A 20631-nucleotide genomic window follows, 5' to 3' on the forward strand; every position below is an offset into this window, starting at 1 on the left:
GAGGCCTACCTGGTCTCTGCCGCCTCTTTATAGCCTCGCCGCTTGATCTTCATTCCATTATGGTGGACAATCCGCTCCACCAGATTACCACCCATGCAGTAAAGATGACAATCTACCCCATGATGTTGTAGTGAGGTGCTGAGTGCAGGTCCTGTATTTGTCCACATTGAGTAATAAGGAATTCACGTCCATCCACCTTCTTTTATTGAGCAACCGAGGTGAAGGGCAAAGGCCCATAATGCAGAACGACACTAAGTCTGAAAGAAGTAAAAGAGAAGAGCTAAATCACAAAGTAGTGGATAAGTACCAAGCTTGCGATTTAAAATTGTGCCAATTGCAAGTGGAAGGGAAGGCTGAGGGAGGTAAGGAGTTGCACAGTTTTGAGATCCTGGGAAAGAATGAGTTACAGTCGATAATGTTAAAATGAGACTCGATTTTAACATAGGGAGGAGGAAGAGCATATGGAATGACTTAATGGGAGCTTAAGAGGAACAGACAGGATAGTTCAGAGGAGTACTAATTACAGTCATATTGGTCAAGTAAAGAAATATAAGAAAGGTTGCAATGGAGAGAGAGGTTGGAAGCTGGTGGTAAGAGAACAATTACCTTATTAGACAATGAGCTATCTCTTGTACAAAAGCAAAAAACTGCAGATGCTGGAAATCTGAAATAAAAACAAAAAATGCTGGAAATGTTCAGCAGGAAGCTACCTCTTGTATCCTGTCAAGTGTAAGAGTTGGAAGAGTCTCCTTCAAAAATGCAAGTAATAGAGCAACATTGGCAAGGCCGAGAAGCTGGTCATCTTCCCGTGAAAGCTGTCAGCCACAGTGGAAGTATAGCTCAAGAAAATCAGGCGAGGGAAAGGAGAAAATATAACCTCTTTTCCAAAACATAAAATGCGCATTTACCCACTTTATGAAATGTAACCTATTTTCTTAACCTAAAAAGCATTATATTTTATACTCTGGTGATTTTGTCCTGTAATCATTTTCACTGCACTAATTTGTTTTTACCTTTTAATCCCATGAATTGAAGCACTTTAGTGGATTTCACCTACCAATGGACAAATTATTTTTCTTTTGTTTGCTTTTTGTCTCGGTCAAAGCTAACAGCCATGAGGTGACCTAATTGGCAAAGTACTTTAACATGACTAAGAGCAATTCCAAATATGTCTGAATTAAAATTAATTGCATAATATGTTTCTGTATTTTCACAATAAGCTGATTTTACAATCTTAATCCACCTTGCAAAGTGGTACATCATTTTGAGTTGTCAGGTATGCATTGCATTCTGATTAAACTGAGCAATGCATCATCTTAACATTCCTTCATCTTGACTTGCCTAAACAAGGTATCTTGGTGGCTTATCATAAACCCAGTGACATTCCCACCATATCATGTTTTGCTACGTGATTAAAAACCACTGCAAAAGGCACTAATGGGTATGATAAAATGGGTGTGACAATTTTTGCATTTTATGTTGTTCAATTTTAGATAGATTCAGTGAATCAAATTTAAAAATGGCTTCAGCCAGTTGTATGTCTCAAGGTATCCCATTATTTCTATGGTAGTGATAACCAATCCACTTAACTGGCCAGACCTACAGTCTATTCAGTGATTAATATCTGTCCTAAATATGTTTTCTTTTTCTGTGTCTATACTTTTGTTCAGAAGTTGATTAAATAAAATAAAGTTTTTTGCTGAAATAGCTCAACTGAAACAACAACATATGTGGATTGACAGATGATGGTGGAAACAGCCTGACCCCTCTGAATGCTGAGGCATTAGGAAAATCTATTTCAATTGTGAAAGTCCATCCGAGAGAAATATATGCAGGGAATATATGGATTCAACTTGCAAGATCTGCTAAACTCCCAGTTTGTTTGTAAGGTGCAGCGTGAAGAACTTTGCATGGCTATAAAAAATATAGTTCTGGTTTCTCAGCTTTAGTTCTGGCCTGAGATAAATATCTGTTGGTGGACTGGAAATTCAAATTCTCCGGGTATAACATTGCATCATGAGGGGTAGATCTAGACTTTGTGCGATAGTATAAAATGGGTGAGAGCGAGTCGGCAGCCTGTTTTATACATCTCCTGATTTTTATTTCCATTGAACTCAATGGAAAAATTGGAAGAGATGTAAAACGGGCTGCCGACTCACTATCACCCATTTTACGCTATCATAAAATGTAAAGGTCTACCCTATAGGGTCTAAAGACCTTTTCACCCAAATTTCCACCACTTATCAAACTGCAGATGAAATATGTTCTTCTATTTTATGTATTTTAACACCTTTTTTTGAATGTTCACTTCTGGTGTGAAACTTTGCCTGCCAGGAGCAGCTATTGAGAAATTGCAGGTGTGAGTTTAATGGAATGTAAATTGAGCGGGTTCTATAACAGGCAGGCGATCCGCCCTGCCAGATGACTGCCCATGCACGAAGAAGAAAATTTACCACTATACCTCTTGCCTTAAAATCCATATTTCATTAGCATTTTTATGGTGTTATTACTTGAGATGCTGCTTAATACCTTAGTAAGACCATGGTTGGAGTACTGTACCCAATGTTGGGCTCCACACTATAGAAATGATGTTAAGGCAAAAGAAAGGGTACAGCACAGATTGACTAGGATGCTGCCTGGAATGAGAAACTACAAATACAAAGAAAGACTTGAAAAATTGGGGCTGTTTTCATTAGAACAGAAGAGATTATGTGGTGATTTCATAGAGTTGTTTAAAATTATGAAAAGATGGGACAAAATAACAACAATAACTTGTATTTATATAGCACCTTTAACATAGTAAAACATCCCAAGGTGCTTCACAGGAGTGTTATCAAACAAAATTTGACAGCAAGCCACATAAGGAGATATTAGGGCAGATGTCCAAAAGCTTGGTCAAAGAGGTAGATTTTAAGAAACGTCTTAACGGAGGAAAGAGAGGTGGAAAGGTTTAGGGAGGGAATTCCAGAGCTTAGGGCCTTGGCAGCTGAAGGCACAGCCGCCAATGGTGGAGCGATTAAAATCGGGGATGCTCAAGAGGCCAGACTTGGAGAAGCGCAGATATCTCAGAGGGTTGTAGGTTGAAGGAAATTACAAAGCTAGGGAGGGGCGAGGCCATGAAGGGATTTGAAAACAAGGATTGTATTTTTAAATCAAGGCGATAGATAAAAACAAATTGTTTACAGTGGTTGAGGGTTCTAGGATGAGGGGACATGCATATAAAATGAAATGTAATCGATTTAGGACAGCGATCAAGGGAAGCTTTTACACAGAGAGTTACTAAGTTGTGGAAAGCACATCCAGAGTTAGTGATTGAAGCAGAGACCATGTCAAATGTAAGAATAGGTTAGATAGGTGGTTAAAGGAAAAGAAGATAAAGGGACATGGGAACAGGGTGAGCACATGGGAATAGGACCACTGCTCTGAGGAGGATAAACAACAGGGACTGGTTGGGTTTAACAGCCAGTTTCCGTATTGTAAATTCTGTGTAATTCTATGTAGTAGGTATTAGTACATATAAGGGCACAGGTTTCTGCTCTAAGGCGACTTGATTACTTGTGGAACGTGATTTGTTTTGTTTTGTTTTAAACACAAAGCAGGAGTATTGAGAATATGCCCAAACTGTAACGAATGGTTAATGGCAGTTTCAGCTTTGACCAGTGCCTGTCTTTTTTTTTATAGAGGTACTGTCCAAAATTGTACTCTATGACTTGAAACTTTAATGGGATTTTAGTGAATTCGAAGCCCTTATCATCTGTCACATGTTTTAATTAATAGAATGGCTTTCTAAACGTGTATGTTTAGCATTCACAGGAGCAATCAGTCAGTCAACAAGTGTTTGTTTCCTTGGTAATGGAGTGCACGAGACAGGTGCTATTGTTTGCCATCAAATTAGCTAAGGGTTTGGTGTCAGGGACAAACCAGCTCTTGTCCTGTCACTCTGACAGGCACCTGATGCAGCCAAAAGGACCTGTCTAGTCATCCTCCTGGTGGATAATAAACGAGGGCTATCAAAGGACTGAAAAGAATTCAGCTTTTGTCTAAAATAACATTATTCCATACATTATTAATGCTGTGATGATGAAGGGATTAAAATGAGGAATCCACTTCCTCAAGCCAGCTGGTTTTTCATATGGCAGTCATTGCAAGAATGAGCATCAATATCCTGCTGACTTCTTTTTTTAAAAGGAAAATTAATATATTTTAATAACAAGAGTCTGAATTCACAAAACTGGGAATTTGGCTATGTTGGGCATTGTAATTGAATTTTTTTTGTTACGGCTAAAAGGGATTTAGACCAAGACATGAGTCTTTGAGACGCAGACACATAATGGCTAAATCCCTTGTCTCTGGTTTTTTTATTTTAATATTATTGACTAATGGATCCTTGACATTTGCCTTTGGGTTCTTGAATATCTCTGTGTACTTCAGTATTTCATAGTAGACCAATCTGTCCTATACATGGACTTTCCAGTCCCTATCAGGCTCTAAGATCAGATACTTTTTTAGTGTAAGTCAGTATATGTTTCTAGGATGGCTGACAGTGAGCTTCAAGAAAGCAATTCACTTAATTTAATCAAGCAATTCTTATTGAAATCACAAACCACAAAAGAAAAGCAAAAGCAGTTTATGAACATTACCAGAACACTGCCTTAAATGCATTCCCAGCCACTTTTAATTTTTTTAAATACGCTTTAGTTTAGTTAACCCTCCGAGCACCACACAGGCTCCAGGAGCCATCAAAAGGTAGGCCTGTTTGCAGAACCCCTAAAGAGTCTTCGAAGTCAGGACTTTTAATTGGCTGAAAAGACAGTCTATAAAGCTATATTTCAGTCTGTAAAAACCTAGACCTAGAACTTGGCGTAGGCAACAATCCCTGTGCCGGAATCGGTAGGCCTGAGGCGCACCCGATATTGGGCCTGGGGTCTTATTTACATGAGACCAGGATCTCCAGGCAGTTCGCCAGCAAAGAGGATTTCAACTTTGCACCATTGCATCGCTGGCAGCAGACTTTAAGTAAGGCCTGAGAGGGGCGGAAGTGATCAAGAAAGAGAGAGGATAGGTTGGGAGAGCGAGGAGGTGATCGGGAGAGAGGATAGGTGATCAGAAGGGGGCCAAGTGGGGGCCGGCTTAAATGGTCTTCAGGTACTACAGTGGAGCTAAGATGAGCTTTCCGGCACCTCCATATTCAAGTAATTAAATATTTTTTTTACTTACCTTTTTGGTGGCAGCCTCCAGCGGTGCCTCCCTATAAGGACTGCTGGTAAGGCCGCATGTAGACCATATTTTCCTAAATGCAGCCGACACACCACCGGCTGCATTCAGGGCAGCCAATTTTGTAAAGGGGGCGTCATACAGGCATGAGACAAAAATCACATAAGGAACTGGACCGTTGGTTTACTGCTGGAGTTCCACCCGTTCCGACTTTTGGGCATGCTCAATTTAGGCAGCCAGAGCTCTCACCAGAAACATGCAGGGGCCTCATTAATACATGCAAATCAAGATCAAATTATGGTGTCGGGTCCTCGACCTGTTGCTGACTTGTTCCACGAGCATCTCCACAGATGGATTAGAGAATTGAAGGGCCCCAGACTATGGGCTGGATTTTGCGGGGGGTCAGTGGGCGGGTCGGGTAGGAAAGTGTTTTATTTCCCAGTGGGTTGGGACCCCGCTGTGAGGCCGCCATCACGAGCCTTTACCAAATGTCGGGTCTATCAGTGCTGAGCAGACCCGACATGCAGCGGCGGGGGATGCAATTAAAATCATTAGTGGCTTGTTTACAGCCACTTATCAATAGTTTTTTTCCCAGCTTTTTGGATTTGACAGGTCTCCCGCTGTGCCTAGACCTTGTCTGTGAAGCTGAGGCGAGAGGTCAGTGGCCATTGAATCAGCTAATGAGTTGACAGCTTCAAATGTCAAGTCAAAGCTCCCAGCTGATTGAGAAATGTTCCCTTAACTACGAGCTTCTCTAAACTGTTTTTCCACTACAGATTCAGGATGCTGCAAGTCTTTACAAAAGTCTCCATCCAATCTGACCTCATTACCTCTCCCACCATTGACAGATAGTTTCTGTCATCTCTACTTCACCTGCCATCTATTCCATCAGTATGGGTGCCATTGAAACTCTCTCATCTTGGTCCTCAGAATCCCACCACAATCAGCCCAACACCAGCATCATCAGGCACACCAGCAGTACCAACAACACCAAAATTCTCCGCAATCAACTGATGCTGCACAGGATACAGGGCATCAGCATCCGACCACATTGCTGCCCAGGAGGCCAGGAATGGCCTCACCATGGCCAGATTTACTTCACTTGACGCTGTACACCCTGGCTGCCACATGATGCGCCAGTTTGGCACCACGCCACACCAAAACCATAAAGCATCCCTACAATGCCCAAGCCATTCCTTTCACACTCATCACCATTGCGGGGGGTACCGTTATATCTCACCATTCACTGCAACTCACTAAGCCACTTCCAAAGGTGCACACAAATCTGTCCAAGAAAGCAAAATGTTGAAAATAAAGGTTTCAATGTTTGACAACACATGAACAGAAACTTTACATGAACATTGCATAAAACACCCAAGTGCCTACCCTTGTGTGTTGTTAGTTGGTATGATTCCACTAGGATGAGGGTGAGTGTGAGGGGTGGCTAGTGATATGGGGATGTGATAATGTAGATAGAGAGGGATGGGTGGAGGTGCAAAGTAAGTTGCTGTGAGTAAGGATGTGCAGGAGTAGGGTTGGGAAAGCAGAGTGATGGGGATGTGACGAGAGGCACAGCAGGATAAGGTTGAGTGTGGCTTTGTACTAATGTTTCATGATCTACTGAGATCATTGAAACGTTTATGGCACTGCACCTAGGTCCTCCTGACCACATCCCTGCTTGTGTCCTCCTCTGCATTGTGTAGCCAGACTGTGTTGATCTCCTGGGGAGGTCTCTTCCGCCCATGGGAAGGGAAGGGGACCTCCCTACGTGCTGTGACTTCCCTCCATAAGCATATGGGAGAGCCTGGGTGCAGCCCTGCACCTCTGTGCCGTGCTGGTCAGTGTTTGCAGCACCTCAATTATGGGGCAGCAGGCTCCCTTTAAGTAGCAGCCGCCCTGCCGGATTTCTTGCCCTCCCAATCGGCAAGCTGCCTATAAGGAGCGTGATTAGTGCTGGCAGCATACCTGTTGCATTCAAACGTCGCTCAACCACAAAAATTGTTCAGGTCTCCCACCAAATTCATCAGGTGAGCACTGCCCGCCAATATATGCTTCACATGAAAATTTACCGCATACTGATACCTAGGATGGCAGGAATGATGTATGAAGAGAGATTGGGTCGATTAGGCTTATATTCGCTAGAGTTTAGAAGAATGAGAGGGGATCTCATTGAAACTTATAAAATTCTAATAGGACTAGACAGACTAGATGCAGGAAGGATGTTCCCGATGGCGGGGGAATCCAGAACCAGGGGTCACAGTCTAAGGATAAGGGGTAAGCCATTTAGGACTGAGATGAGGAATTTCTTCACCCAGAGAGTGGTGAACCTGTGGAATTCTTTACCACAGAAGGCAGTTGAGGCCAACTTATTAAATATATTCAAGAAGGAGTTGGATATATTTCTTAAGGCTAAAGGGATCAAGGGATATGGGGAGAAAGCAGGGACAGGGTACTGAATTTGGATGATCAGCCATGATCTCATTAAATGGCGGAGCAGGCTCGAGGGGCCGAATGGCCTACTCCTGCTCCTATCTTCTATGTTTCTATACAATGGGTTGTCTTGCTCAATCCATGAGATAACACACCCCATCAACAATTTTCACAAAATTACTTTATTACTTCTATAGGCATCTGAGAATATGTTGAATTCATAGTAAAAAAGACTGAAGTCAGACCCAGCAGCACCAGAGCTAATAAAGGCGCTGATCAGTTACATGTACTTTTCTGCAAATTACTAGTACTGTACTAAGGCCCACTTGTGTTAGCTTGTGGATAAACTATTTTAAACCTAGCGCAGGAGCAACTGGAATCTCTATGCCGATATTCGCTCGGTCAGCAGGGGTAACACATAGCTTATTAACAGCGTTTCCTCTTTTACTGCAGCAGCAGAACAGGACAAAAACAAACACTGAGTAGGTGGGACCGGCGAAACAGAGTCTCTTTGCTGTTTCTGTTTCTCTTGCTTCGCCTGAACCACAATGATCGTGACATTTGCCATTTCACTCATGGAGCAGCTTTTATTACCGATTAGCAACAATTCTATTTTTCCTTACTATCCCTGAGACGATACGACAGGCTATATTTTCTAAATAGGAAAACCCACCCTGTCATAGCATCTCGGGTACACATATTTTGTCGATTTGTTTTATTTTTAAAAAACACTTTTATTCTGGTGTATGTACCACAAAACAAGCAGTAGACATGTCGGCGATTCACTGAATATATTTATCTATTAAGCACATGACTCATGACTGTTGAGTCATAACTGGAATGTTATTGATCATTGATTAAGTTTATTCAACAGATCCCCAGGCATCAGGCAGTCACATGGCAGCATATTCAATATCACATGACTTATACTACAGTGTGCAGTGATATGTTGGTCTTTTTTTCTGACCAGAATATAGAGTACAGTAAACATATTTCTTCTATTCTTATTAATAAAATGCTTAGTGATTAAAAATAAGAACCGTTGACCGCTAACAGATTACATGCTGTGAAAAACTCTGCTAACACCTAGAATTAAAGGGTCACCACTTCCCTAAAAATAGTGCGAGGCAAACCTTTTCTTTTATGTTTCCAAGCACATAACATGATAGCAGATAAATAACATTGCGTCATTCAAATGTGATGTTGTTACGATGGTACATGGTTCTTTGGCTCTTTTCCCTGCCCAAATGACATAGGTGTTTGTCAAGCAAATTTGCATGAAGTCATTTACCCTTTAATAGACAGACTCAGCTCTTCTGATACCGCACTGAATTATTATTAGGAAATTTCAACAGCAAACATAATTCTATTTCTTGTTGGAAGGGATCTTGTTATTGCCTGTAACATTTATTAAAGAGCAGCATTCCTATACATCATTATTATGGGCGTTCGGGTTGTTTATACCATGTCATATTCTGCTTCACATCTTTGAGCCCACTTTTTATTACTTGCCAGCAACAATTCTGCTAGAAAGCGGCCAATATCTTCAGTGAAATGTTATTGTCTGTTAAGTTTTTAAGTGTTCATTATGCCACCAGAGCAGGGTGGGCTCATAAATACAGTTTATTATGATTTTAAAAGAAAAATCCAAGCAAGGGAAGGCATGAGTCTAATGTAAACATAATTAAGTCCACTCAGTGCCGAATATTCTTGGAGATTTGTGACTGTTTGAAGTAGAATTCATTAATAATCCTGTTGTGTGTCATTGCCACAGCAGTAATTAGTAAAACATACAAACAGTCATTAAGTATGCACCTTCACTGGAGGCTCTCTGAGCAAATGTACACAAAAAAAATTACTTTTTTTGTTTGTTGCAAACTCACACTGATGCATCTCACTTAAAATCTCTTTTTCTTTTTGGTTAGCCAGTTGTTTGACATGTGGAAACCAACATAAGAAATAGGAGCAGGAGCAGGCCACTTGGCCCCTTGAGCCTGCTCTGCCATTCAATAAGATCATGGCAAAAAAAAAACCTTCACTCCCTTATCTTGCAAAAATCTGTCTGTCTCCAACTTGAATGTATTTAATGACCCAGCCTCCACAGCTCTCTGGGGCAGAGAATTCCACAGATTTACAGCCCTCTGAGAGAAGAAATTCATCCTCATCTCAGTTCTAAAAGGGCGAGCCTTTATTCTGAAACTATGCCCCCAAGTCCTAGATTGCCCCATGAGGGGAAACATCCTCTCTGCATCTACCCTGTCGAGCCCCCTCAGTATCTTATGGGGGGGAAATTCAGTTGTTTGCGACTCCCGTTAGCGCCTTAAGAGGGCGCTAATGGGGCGCAAAGTAACTAGCGCCCGGGCGTAGTGATGTTTGCGCCGCTCGCAAAATTAACTCGACATTTTGCGGCGGCGCTCAACACTACTGCCACGATCTCCTGCGCCGGCAGATCGTGACGTCAGTCGAGTGCGCAACGCACCGATAGCACCCCGGACCGGATATTGAGTGGCGCCCCCTGCCTTATCGCCTGCTGCTAGCAACGACAGGTTGAGTGGAGCGTTTTGCAGTCAGGAAGGGACTGGGGGAGCGCTATTTAAAGGCGGCCGCTTCCTGCCTTTTTTTGTTGGTGACATTTTTGCACCACGCATTCTGAGAGAGAGAGAGAGAGACTTCTGAAGAGATTCAATGCTGTGTGAAGGAGTTTTGGGTACTGAGCAGCACTTTGCAGGTTCATTTTGATTTGCCCTTCCTTGTATCGATTTAGAAGAGACTGTGGGGGCTGCACTCTGAGCTCTTTCCCTGAGTCTCTCCATTGTTCTTTCCAGCAGATTTGATGTACAGGTCTCTCCAGGCTGAGATTCAAGACTGCAATGAGCAGGATGTGATGGAGAGCAAAATCAACCCTCCCCTTTAAGATAAAAACAGAAAATGCTGGAGAAACTCAGCAGGTCAAGCAGCTTCTGTGAAGAGAGAAACAGTTAACGTTTCAGGTCGATGACCTTTCGTCAGAACTCCCCTTTAAGAACTGGCCAGCGCCAGTGTGTCTGTGTTTCTTTGCTGACTGACATCATATGAGCTTCGCCAGCACTCTGATGTAGCGCCTCGCACCTTGGCCTTTGCGCCTTAAGACAGGTGTGAATCGCCTGATTTAGCGCTCCAAACACCTCCAGGGGCAATAAAAGCCAAGTTTGCTGTTGGAGGCGATAATTAGCGCCAGGTGCTAAACTTTGCACACGGCCGATAATGGCGCCCCAAACGGGGCGATACTGAATTTTTCCCCCTAAATGTTTCCATAAGATCACCTCTCATTCTTCTAAATTCCAATGAGTGCAGGCCCAACCTGCTCAACCTTCCCTCATAAGTCAACCCCCTCATCTCTGGAATTAACCTAGTGAATCGTCTCTGAACTGCCTCCAATGCAAGTATATCCTTCCTTAAATAAGGAGACCAAAACTGTACGCAATACTCAAGGTGTGGTCTCAGCAATACCCTGTACAGTTGTAGCAGGACTTCCCTGCTTTTATACTCCAACCCCCTTAAAATAAAGGCCAACATTCCATTTGCCTTTTTGATTACTTGCTGTACCTGCATGGTAACTTTTTGTGTTTCATGCACAAGGACCCCCAGGTCCATCTGAACTGTAGCATTTTGTAAAATCTCTCCATTTAAATAATAATTTTCTTTTTTATTTTCCCTGCCAAAGTGGATAACCTCGCACTTTCCCACAATATACTCCATCTGCCAAATGTTTTCCCACTCACTTAGCCTGTCTATATCCCTTTGCAGATTCTTTGAGTCCTCTTCAAAGCTTGCTTTCCCACCCATCTTTGTATCATCCGCAAACTTGGCTACATTACACTCTGTCCCATCATCAAAGTCATTAATGTAGATTGTAAATAGTTGAGGCCCCAGCACCGATCCCTGTGGCACCCCACTAGTTACTGTTTGCCAACTGGAAAATGATCCATTTATCCCGACTCTCCTTTCTGTTAGTTAGCCAATTCTTTATCCATGCTAATATATTACCCCCAACTCCATGAACTCCATTTCCAAATCAAACTACTGAAAAAGCCACAATTTCTGTGCACGCCATAGAGAATGTGCACTCTCTCTGTAGGGCCATATACAACCTAACTAAATCCAGAGAGCTTATACAAGATAAGGCAAAAGCCAAGGCTTCGGAATCATCTCATCTAATGTGTCAAGTGTACTGCTGAGGTTCAACCAGCTAAAAAGGTGCAATTTACCAGCAGAGAGCACTGCAAAATGTCTTGCTGTTTGTTCAGTATGCACCATTCTATCCATTACTGACTTGCAAGGCTACCTGGAGCCAAGTGAGGAGAATCCCAGCTCCCAGGTGCTGGTCTACCCCTCCAGGGCCCATTAATAAGCCAACTGGCTAGTCAATCATCTGGTGCCTTGGATCTGCCTGGCTCAGATATTGGATTGCCGCTTCTGCCATGGAGGATCTTCCATCCCAGGCATGTCATTTTGGAACCATCTTGACCCTGAAGATGGGTCCACTTGTCTCTCTCCTACCTTCTCCAAAGATGTTAATTACTAGTTGGTCATTAGACAATTGATAATCCAGGTTTCAGCCCTTGCTAGATGACAGCAGGTACCTCACCAGTGGGGTAAGATGGGATAAAGCAGTAAAAACTAGCATTGTCCAGCTGATGCTGTTTGTCAAAGCTCCTGCCAGCTGATTGTGAAAGCTCATTTAGGGGGCTGTGGAGCAGAAGGAGGATGTGTGGTGCTGATTGGCACATGAGAGCAGAATCGATGGTATCAAATACAGTCGAAACTACAGAAATTGTCGCTCTCTGATCAAAGATGGCTTACTGATGCACTGGCACAGAACCAGAGTGGAGAAACCTAGTTTTAATTATGAACACTTTGCTGAGCGCCTGTTCTGATTCATAGTCCTATGGAAGACAATGAACTGAAGCCAGAACAAATAAGAAGGAAGAGCCTCATTGGGTCATTGAGTTGTTGAGGTCTTGGAGTAGATCATCAAACCTCTGAGCAGCAGCAGATGCAGAGCCCGTTGGGACCTGAACAAAGAGAAATAGGAGGAAATAGAATTCATGTTCTCATTGTGTTTTTAAAAGGCCACTGGCTGCTCTATTTAAAAATATACTACTCCATAGAATCTCATGTACAAAATTGAAATAGATGACTTCCGAAAGATGTGTGTAATCAAATTAATTTTTATGGCCACAATTGAATACTGAAGTAATCACAAATGATGCTGATGTGGTCAATATGGATTCTGCAAATATGCATGTTTAGCAATTCCCCTATGAGTAAAAAAAACTAAAAAGTATTTTTAAATAATAATATATACTTTGCAAGCATTGTTTATAAGTTGGCCTTAATGCAAAGCTGTTTTACCTTAATATCTAAACTATTATAGAAATAATAATCCTATATTAAAATTGTGTAAACTGGAAAATAGTCTACAACCAGATCTTATAATCTCAAGTTCTAATTAATACCACAAGTACCAGCTCCAGATTAATCTCGAAATCTCCCAGGCACACAAGCAATGAAAATTACTGATACGTTCTCCTGCCGTGCCCAATCAATTGTTCCACCTGCCAATCACTTTAAGTGTCTCAAGACGAACTTAAAAGCAATCCACCAGCAAAAAAAGAGTGACTTTTACTAATCTAAAGGATCCAGACAATGAACATAAACCCCCTAGGCAGCACTTAATGTAAATGTATTGCAGCATGCTTGTCGTTATTGTGCTGCATACCATAGGCTGTTACAAGTGTATTTTGTTACCTATAAATAATTTTACCTCTTACTGTCAGATATGGACTCGGATACATCACTGTAAAAACTATTATTAAATGTAAGCATAATTTTACAGGATATGTATTTATTTGATTCCAATGGTTTACAACAAGAGTATGAGGCACCATGGAGTAAAATTTGAAAAAAAACTATTTTCAGAGACTACTCCACCTGATTTTTTTTACATTATGCCAGTGATCTTTTGTCATAGCAGTGACAATTTGCGTAGGTCTTTAGTTATGGCATCATAATAAATAGTCATTATTAATGGTCTTAAAATATAATATCCTTCTGTATATCTTTTTTTTGAAAAGTGAATACATCTTGCTCTAGATACAAGCGTAGTTATTACTTCAGAAGACATGAACTTTCAAAAAGAGAATGGCCCCTAAATTAGTTAGTGCCTGAAACCGGGTGAGATTCCTGCAGTGTGCAGCAACGGCTAGCTGGAACAGACATGCCCAAGGACCGTCCAACATTTAGGCCTCGCTATAATAATTCAGGTGAGCTGTGGGTGCCAATCGGGCACCCCTTTGCAGCTCACCTGTCGAGGCTTTACCAATTTCGCCCTGTGCCAAGGTTCACAGGTTAGTTTGGGGGATGGAGGTGATCAGTCAGAGCTCAGGGGCAGGCCGGACAGCAGTAGCCCACGGTTGTTTTGTGGAGCCAGGATGAGCACTGCTGCTACTTTCCAACTCCACAAGAAACTACACTCATGAAAGTTTTAGAGCCTTTTTAGAGCAGTCTCCAGTGGTCCCTTTAAGGAGCACTGGTTAGGCTGATCATGACGAAGAAGTACTAGTTCGAGCTAGCACAGTGCAAGCTCCGACTCGGGGAAACAAATTTAGCCATGCTGGTCTGGAATGGGCGCTTAAGGCCTGTGTTCATTTCAGGCGGACACCAGGGCTGCCTTAAAAAAAATAAAGGTCTCGACCAATTTAGCAGTTGCTCAAATGTTGTGTAGATTGGATGCAGGCCTCTGTCCTGCTAAATGAGTTATCATGATGCTGGTTTTAGGCCCTTAAAATGAACACAACAATATTGCATTTAGGCCCCAATATATTAGCAAGTTTTCAGACATTTTGTTCTGTAATTTAAGTAAAAGGCAATGGCCTGCATTTTCCGGTGCCTGCAGGTGCATACGTGATGTGTACACGCCCACAAGGGCCCCGCAAGTTCCGCGTTTTTGCACGCCAAAAACCGGAACTTGTGATCTGTCAAGAACAGATCCTCCGTATCCCCGGGAAAAGGGCATCCGCAGGCGAAGAGTTGGGCTATTTGCCCAACTACTGCCCAGCGAATACCCATGAAATTCTTAGAGTTTTAATGAATATAAAAATATTTTTTTTCAATTATTTAAACATTAAAACACCTGTAAAATAAGTTAGTTATTTTAGTCCCTTTAAAACATTTAAATTTATTTTTCAAAAACTTAAATTTTTATTTTAAATGTTTAATTAAATTGTATTTTAATTAATTTTAAATATGTAAAAAAAAATTGTTATGTAAATGTGTTTTTTATGTGATCCCCATTCATGCTTATGGAGGTTCCGTATGTATGGAATCCCCATAAGCATGAATGGCGATCCCCCTTCTTTCATTGGTTGGGCCAGCCCATATGATCCTGGGGCGCTTGCGAACTGCCTGTGCCCCTGGGGTACGTGGGCCTCTGCACATGTCTATGCATAGAGGCCCAGGAGCGCGGGTCTCCGAGGATCCAGGACCATCAGGTAGGTGCGTAGATTTTTTGCCATTTGGAGGCATCTGCCCATGGGAAGCCTCCGACCGCAAATTCAGGCCATTAATTTTGAAATGAAATGTAATAAAATAGATTTATTCTTATATGCTTTGCATTGTATTGTCATGCATTTACATTCTAATCTATATACATTTATATATTGTAATCTGCACACATTTATACAATAATTTACACAAATTGGAATCCATGTTTAAACAATGGCCTGCTGCCCTCGAAGAAAAATGCCCACAAAGATCTAGCGATCTCTGTGGCGTTAATTTCAGTTCTCCTGACCTTAGTTTGAACCTGAGGCAAAATCAAGTGAATCACCAGCATCCAGCAACAGTGATGTAATCAAGCTGGCTAAGCAACCAATCACAGACAGCAAACCAGGAAGTAAAATGCACAGGTTATAATTTACTTTTAATAGATTTTACAGAAACCAAAATAAAGATTGGGACATATACATAGGATTATGGTAGAAGCTGAAATATCATAAACAATTTGTAAAAAAAAATAATTATATTAAAAACTTGTCATTCTTAATCATATTAATGGAAAAATTTGACATACCACAAATATAAAATTAGTTTTTCAGGGCCAGAATGGTTGTTCAGCAGGCAGTACACCATTTAAAACCCAGTTACACTTCTTTCAACAAGGCTTAAATTTAAAGGCCCAGAAATTCCGGTCGGAGGCTTCCCGCGGGCGCAGGCCCCCAACCTGCACAAATGAACAGCGCCGACCGTAATGCTCTGGGCCGGCATAGAATTCCGTTGATGTGCCTGCTCAAACTGCTGGTAGGCAGGGCACGTGTATCCAAGGGGCGCAGCTAGTTCGCAGGGGAGCCAATCAGAGCAGGGAATCTCCATTCATAGATTTGACAGGAAAACCTTTCAAATCTATGAATAGAGATCAGCCCCAAAACATAAGTAAAACCTCAAATACATTTTTTAAAAATCACATTTTTAAAATGACTATAAATTACATAAATTAACTATTTTAAACAAAAATTTAATTTTTTGAAAAAAATAATTAAAGTTTTTAACCAGGCTAAAAATAAACTTACCTTTCTTTAAAGTATTTTAAAATGATAAATAAGTGTTAAAAATGTTCTTTTACTGATATCACCTCTTACCTTGTTAAAAGCAGGCCTTGCGCCTGCTTTTTCAGGCGCAGCTGCTACCGACTTACCCGGACTGCATCAACCGCGAAAAAAACGGAAGTTCCAGGCGTACTCGCTGCCTCTCTGGCGCAGGCGTTTGACCTGCGAACCCCTTTCTTCAGAGAATGGAAGTTCCGGTTTCCAGCGCATGCGCAGTGCATGCGTGAAGCCGGCACTTCTGTTGGCCCTACGGGTGAGTACACAGCGCGTACACACCCATAGGGAACGGAATTTCGGGGCCTTAATGTTTTACGGGGTTTTTAACAGCGATATTCCACCGTAAATGGGGACGTTTTCGTCAGTTCACGTGATTTGAATTGATTGCCGGCTCTGGGGAGTTCCACAACGCAACCTGTGGCGGAGCGTGGAATGACTGACCACAACTTCAGGATTTCCACATTTATCTGCGCATGTGTTAAATCCTGAAGTTGCAGTCAGTTTCAGAGGAGTAATGATAGCGAATGCTGACCGTTTCGCTGTCATTACCACTGCAAAATCTGGGCCATTATAATCTACATACATTTACACTGTAATCTACATACATATTGTAATCTAAATACAATTATACTGCAATCTACCCACATTGTGATCTATGAAATTTATATGTTGATCTACACACATTTGGAATCCACATACACTTATGCATTCTAATCAACATACATTTTTACTGGAACATACACATATTATAACCTATATAGATTTGTACTGTAATCTGTGTACATTGTAACATACATAGGTTTGTACTGTAATGTACACAAAGATTGCAATCTACATATATTTATATACTGTATTTACACTATATACCTAATCGCTCTGCTTCAAAGGGGTGTTGCATTTTGTGAATCTTATAAATTTTTCCTCACAAAAGAGGGCAAGTCTGTTTTGAATCCTAAAAGTCTGGATAATTCAGACAGTTAGCATTTTCAAAGAGTGCAATATAGTAGGAACTCACAACTTTCTTAAGATATTTCTAACAGAGATCATTGAAAATCCTTCACTGACAAGTAGAAACCAATGAAGTTAGCTATGCTGACAATTTTATTTTCAAATTCAAGATTTTTCTAAAGGAACATTTAGTAAATAATTTTTTGCAGTTGTTGAAAGTTCAACCTGATCATCTTTCATACCAAGACAACATTTGTTATTCCCAGGAGGGGGAGAGGCATTACCTTATTTAACAGTGACGGTATTGTGACTGTATTAAGTAATGCTATATTTTTGTGTGTCTCTTCAGGAATGTTTTCCAGCACACATTCAAGCCGATGTGGAACAGCAGCAGGCATCATGCCTTCTTCCCATCCTCCAAATCATCCGTCCCCTGTGCACAATATGCAAGGAAGCCCCCACAACCAACAGACACAGCTACCCCCACTCCCTGTGGTAGAAGAGGGCAATGAGAGGTAGGTGAATGTTAATCAGATTAGAATATGTTTTGGTGTCATTTTTATTTTCATCGATACTTGGTTTACATCTGATATTAGTAGTCTATTGTCGTATAAATGTTGCTATAAAGTTTTTGTACTGCATTAAATGAAAATGGGATGCTAGATAGCTTGGCCATTTGAGCATTGGTCCTGGGATCAAATACTGACAGGGTCCACTTAGCCTATCATCCTTCTAAGGTGGATAAAAAGAATACAATATCCTCCCTTCCCACTGTCCAGGGCCCCAAACACCCCTTCCAGGTGAAACAGCGATTTACTTGTACTTCTTGCAATTTAATATACTGTATTCGCTGCTCACGATGCGGTCTCCTCTACATTGGGGAGACCAAACGCAGATTGGGCGACCGCTTTGCGGAACACCTCCGTTCAGTCCGTACGGGTGACCCTGAGCTTCCGGTCGCCTGTCACTTTAATTCACCGCTTCACTCCCACTCTGATCTCTCTGTCCTCGGGCTATTGCATTGTTCCAATGAAGCTCAACGTAAGCTCGAGGAACAGCACCTCATCTTTTGATTGGGCCCTTTGCAGCCTGCCAGACTCAACATTGAGTTCAACAATTTCAGATAATTATCCCTGCCCCCATTTTTCATGCAGTATGATTTTTGCCATTCCCATTTGCAACATTTTATCTTTCCTGCCTCTTACAAAAGTACAGGATGTTCTTTCTATTTCTTCCTCCCCTCCTAACCACCCACTCCCCCCCCACCCCACCGTCTCTGCACCTGCTTAATATCTGTTACATCTCCAGCTTTTTCCAGTTCTGATGAAGGGTCCCAGACCTGAAACGGTAACTCTGTTTCTCTCTCCACGGATGCTGCCTGGCCTGCTGAGTATTTCCAGCATTTTCTGTTGTTATTTAAGATAAAATCAGGAGTGCTTGCCATGCTAATTATAGTATTTGTCTTTGGACAATGCTAGATAGTAAGTTAGCAAAATACTGCGGATGTTGGAAATCCGAAATAACAACAGAAAATGCTGGAAAAACTCAGCAGGTCAGGAAACAAATTTCTGTCCACGGATGTTGCCTGACCTGTTGAGTTTTTCCAGCATTTTCTGTTGTTATCCTAGATAGTAAGTAATGGAAATGGGAACCAAAACTGCACCAATTGATAGTTGTGAGTTTGACTTCCATGGTCTCTTTCTCTTGTGCGATCCCTCTTTCTTTATCAAACAGAAATAAAATGAAGTCAGTTGACTAAGTATTATAGGTCAGTGCATTTCCAACGGACATCAAATAATTACTTTGCAGTGACTCAAAACATTAAGCGTTCTTGTTCCTTCTAAATAAAGGTCATGAACTTAATTATAGAACCCAAACTTAAAAAGAATTTGATTAATAAAGAAAACAATACTGTATTACAGCGACATATACCTACTATGTCTTTTTTTTGTGTCAGCTATGGCTCAGTGGGTAGCACACTCGCCTCTGAGTCAGAAAGTTGTGGGTTCAAGTCTCACTCCAGGGACTTGAGCACCTAAAGCTAGGCTGACACTCCAGTGCAGTGCTGAGGGAATGCTGTACTGTCAGAGGTGCCATCTTTCAGATGAGACGTTAAACTGAGGCCCCGTCTGCTCTCTTAGGTGGATGTAAAAGATCCCATGGCAATATTTTGAAGAAGAGCAGGGGAGTTATCACCGGTGTCCTACCCAATATTTATCCCTCAATCAAAATAACAAAAACAGATTATCTGATCATTATTGTTGTGTATGTACCTTTAAGGGAATAACTGGTCTCAGACTGCAGTACCGGCAGTGACCACCCCTGTATAAAAGGCACTAGCAGCCTTCTGTAGTTTCAGTTCCAGGTTGTCTCCATTCAGTAAAGATTTGTTATAATCAACTCCTGCCGTCCGTGTCTCAATTATACACGGACATAATATCGGCGACGAGCAGATACAAACTTACCTACAGTCTGCACCACCTCATGGGAGCCATCCCTGAAGCGAAGTGAGCAGAGGTCGAGGCCAGAAAGAAGAAAGAAACAGTAGAAACGGGCGTCGACCGTGGGCATCCGCCTCTGAGTCAGCGGAGTTGAAGATTTGCAGGAGAGGCTGTCGAGAGTGGGGCTTGGTTCCTGTCGACGGTGCTTCAGCTAATCGGGCTGGTGGCAGGTAGTACACTGATCCTTCCTGGGCTGCGGCGGTCTAGAACTCAAGCGGGTGGCTTGCAACGGGGCCGAGCAGCGTTGTCGGGAAGAGGAGAGAGAGAGCGGGTGGAGCACACAGGGCGCGGCCGGTGCTACGAAGCCGGGCAGCGTACAGACCCAAGAAGAGGGAGGCAAGAGTCCCGCAGGGTTGTTCCGACGACGGGAAAATAATGAAATAAAAAAAATTAAATGCGCAGAAAGCCGCGAGGAGCTGCAGTTTACAATGGAAACCGTGGAAAGCAGCGCTAGCAACAGCGGGGAAGAAGGCAAAGCGCGGGAGGCGCCATCTTAATCCAGCGGGGAAGAAGGCAAAGCGTGGGAGGCACCATTTTGTTAAATCGGGGAAGAAGGCAAAGCACGGGAGGTGCCATTTTAGATTTCCAAGATGCCGAAGACTGGCTATATCACTGCCTTTGATAATGCAACAGAAGACTGGACCACGTATGTGGAAAGAGTCGAGGTATATTGCGAGGCAAACGAAATAGCCGATGAGAAAAAGGCATCGGTACTGCTAAACTTAATGGGCGCAAGAACGTACGGCCTATTGCGGGACCTGATTACTCCAGCCAAACCGAAGGCGAAGAGTTTTAACGAAATTGTTGCTATCCTACAGGAACACCTAAACCCTGCACCGCTGCTGATAGCAGAAAGATTTAAATTCCACAGGAGAACTCAGCATAAAGATGAGAGC

General features: G+C 42.1%; 1 protein-coding gene across 1 annotated transcript in view; it reads left to right on the plus strand.

The window, feature by feature from the left end:
• The window catches only part of LOC147124240 (zinc finger protein GLIS3-like), a 297628-nt gene that overhangs the window by 131414 nt on the left and 145583 nt on the right, over nt 1-20631 (plus strand). The window contains exon 5 of the mRNA XM_085983481.1: nt 17584-17749. Coding sequence (XP_085839607.1) covers nt 17584-17749 — 166 coding nt within the window. The remainder of the gene's footprint in view (nt 1-17583; nt 17750-20631) is intronic.

This window comes from Somniosus microcephalus, chromosome 1 (genome assembly GCF_052327205.1).
Source record: "Somniosus microcephalus isolate GS21.2 chromosome 1, FLI_Smic_1.0, whole genome shotgun sequence".
In the NCBI taxonomy this organism is placed as follows: domain Eukaryota; kingdom Metazoa; phylum Chordata; class Chondrichthyes; order Squaliformes; family Somniosidae; genus Somniosus; species Somniosus microcephalus.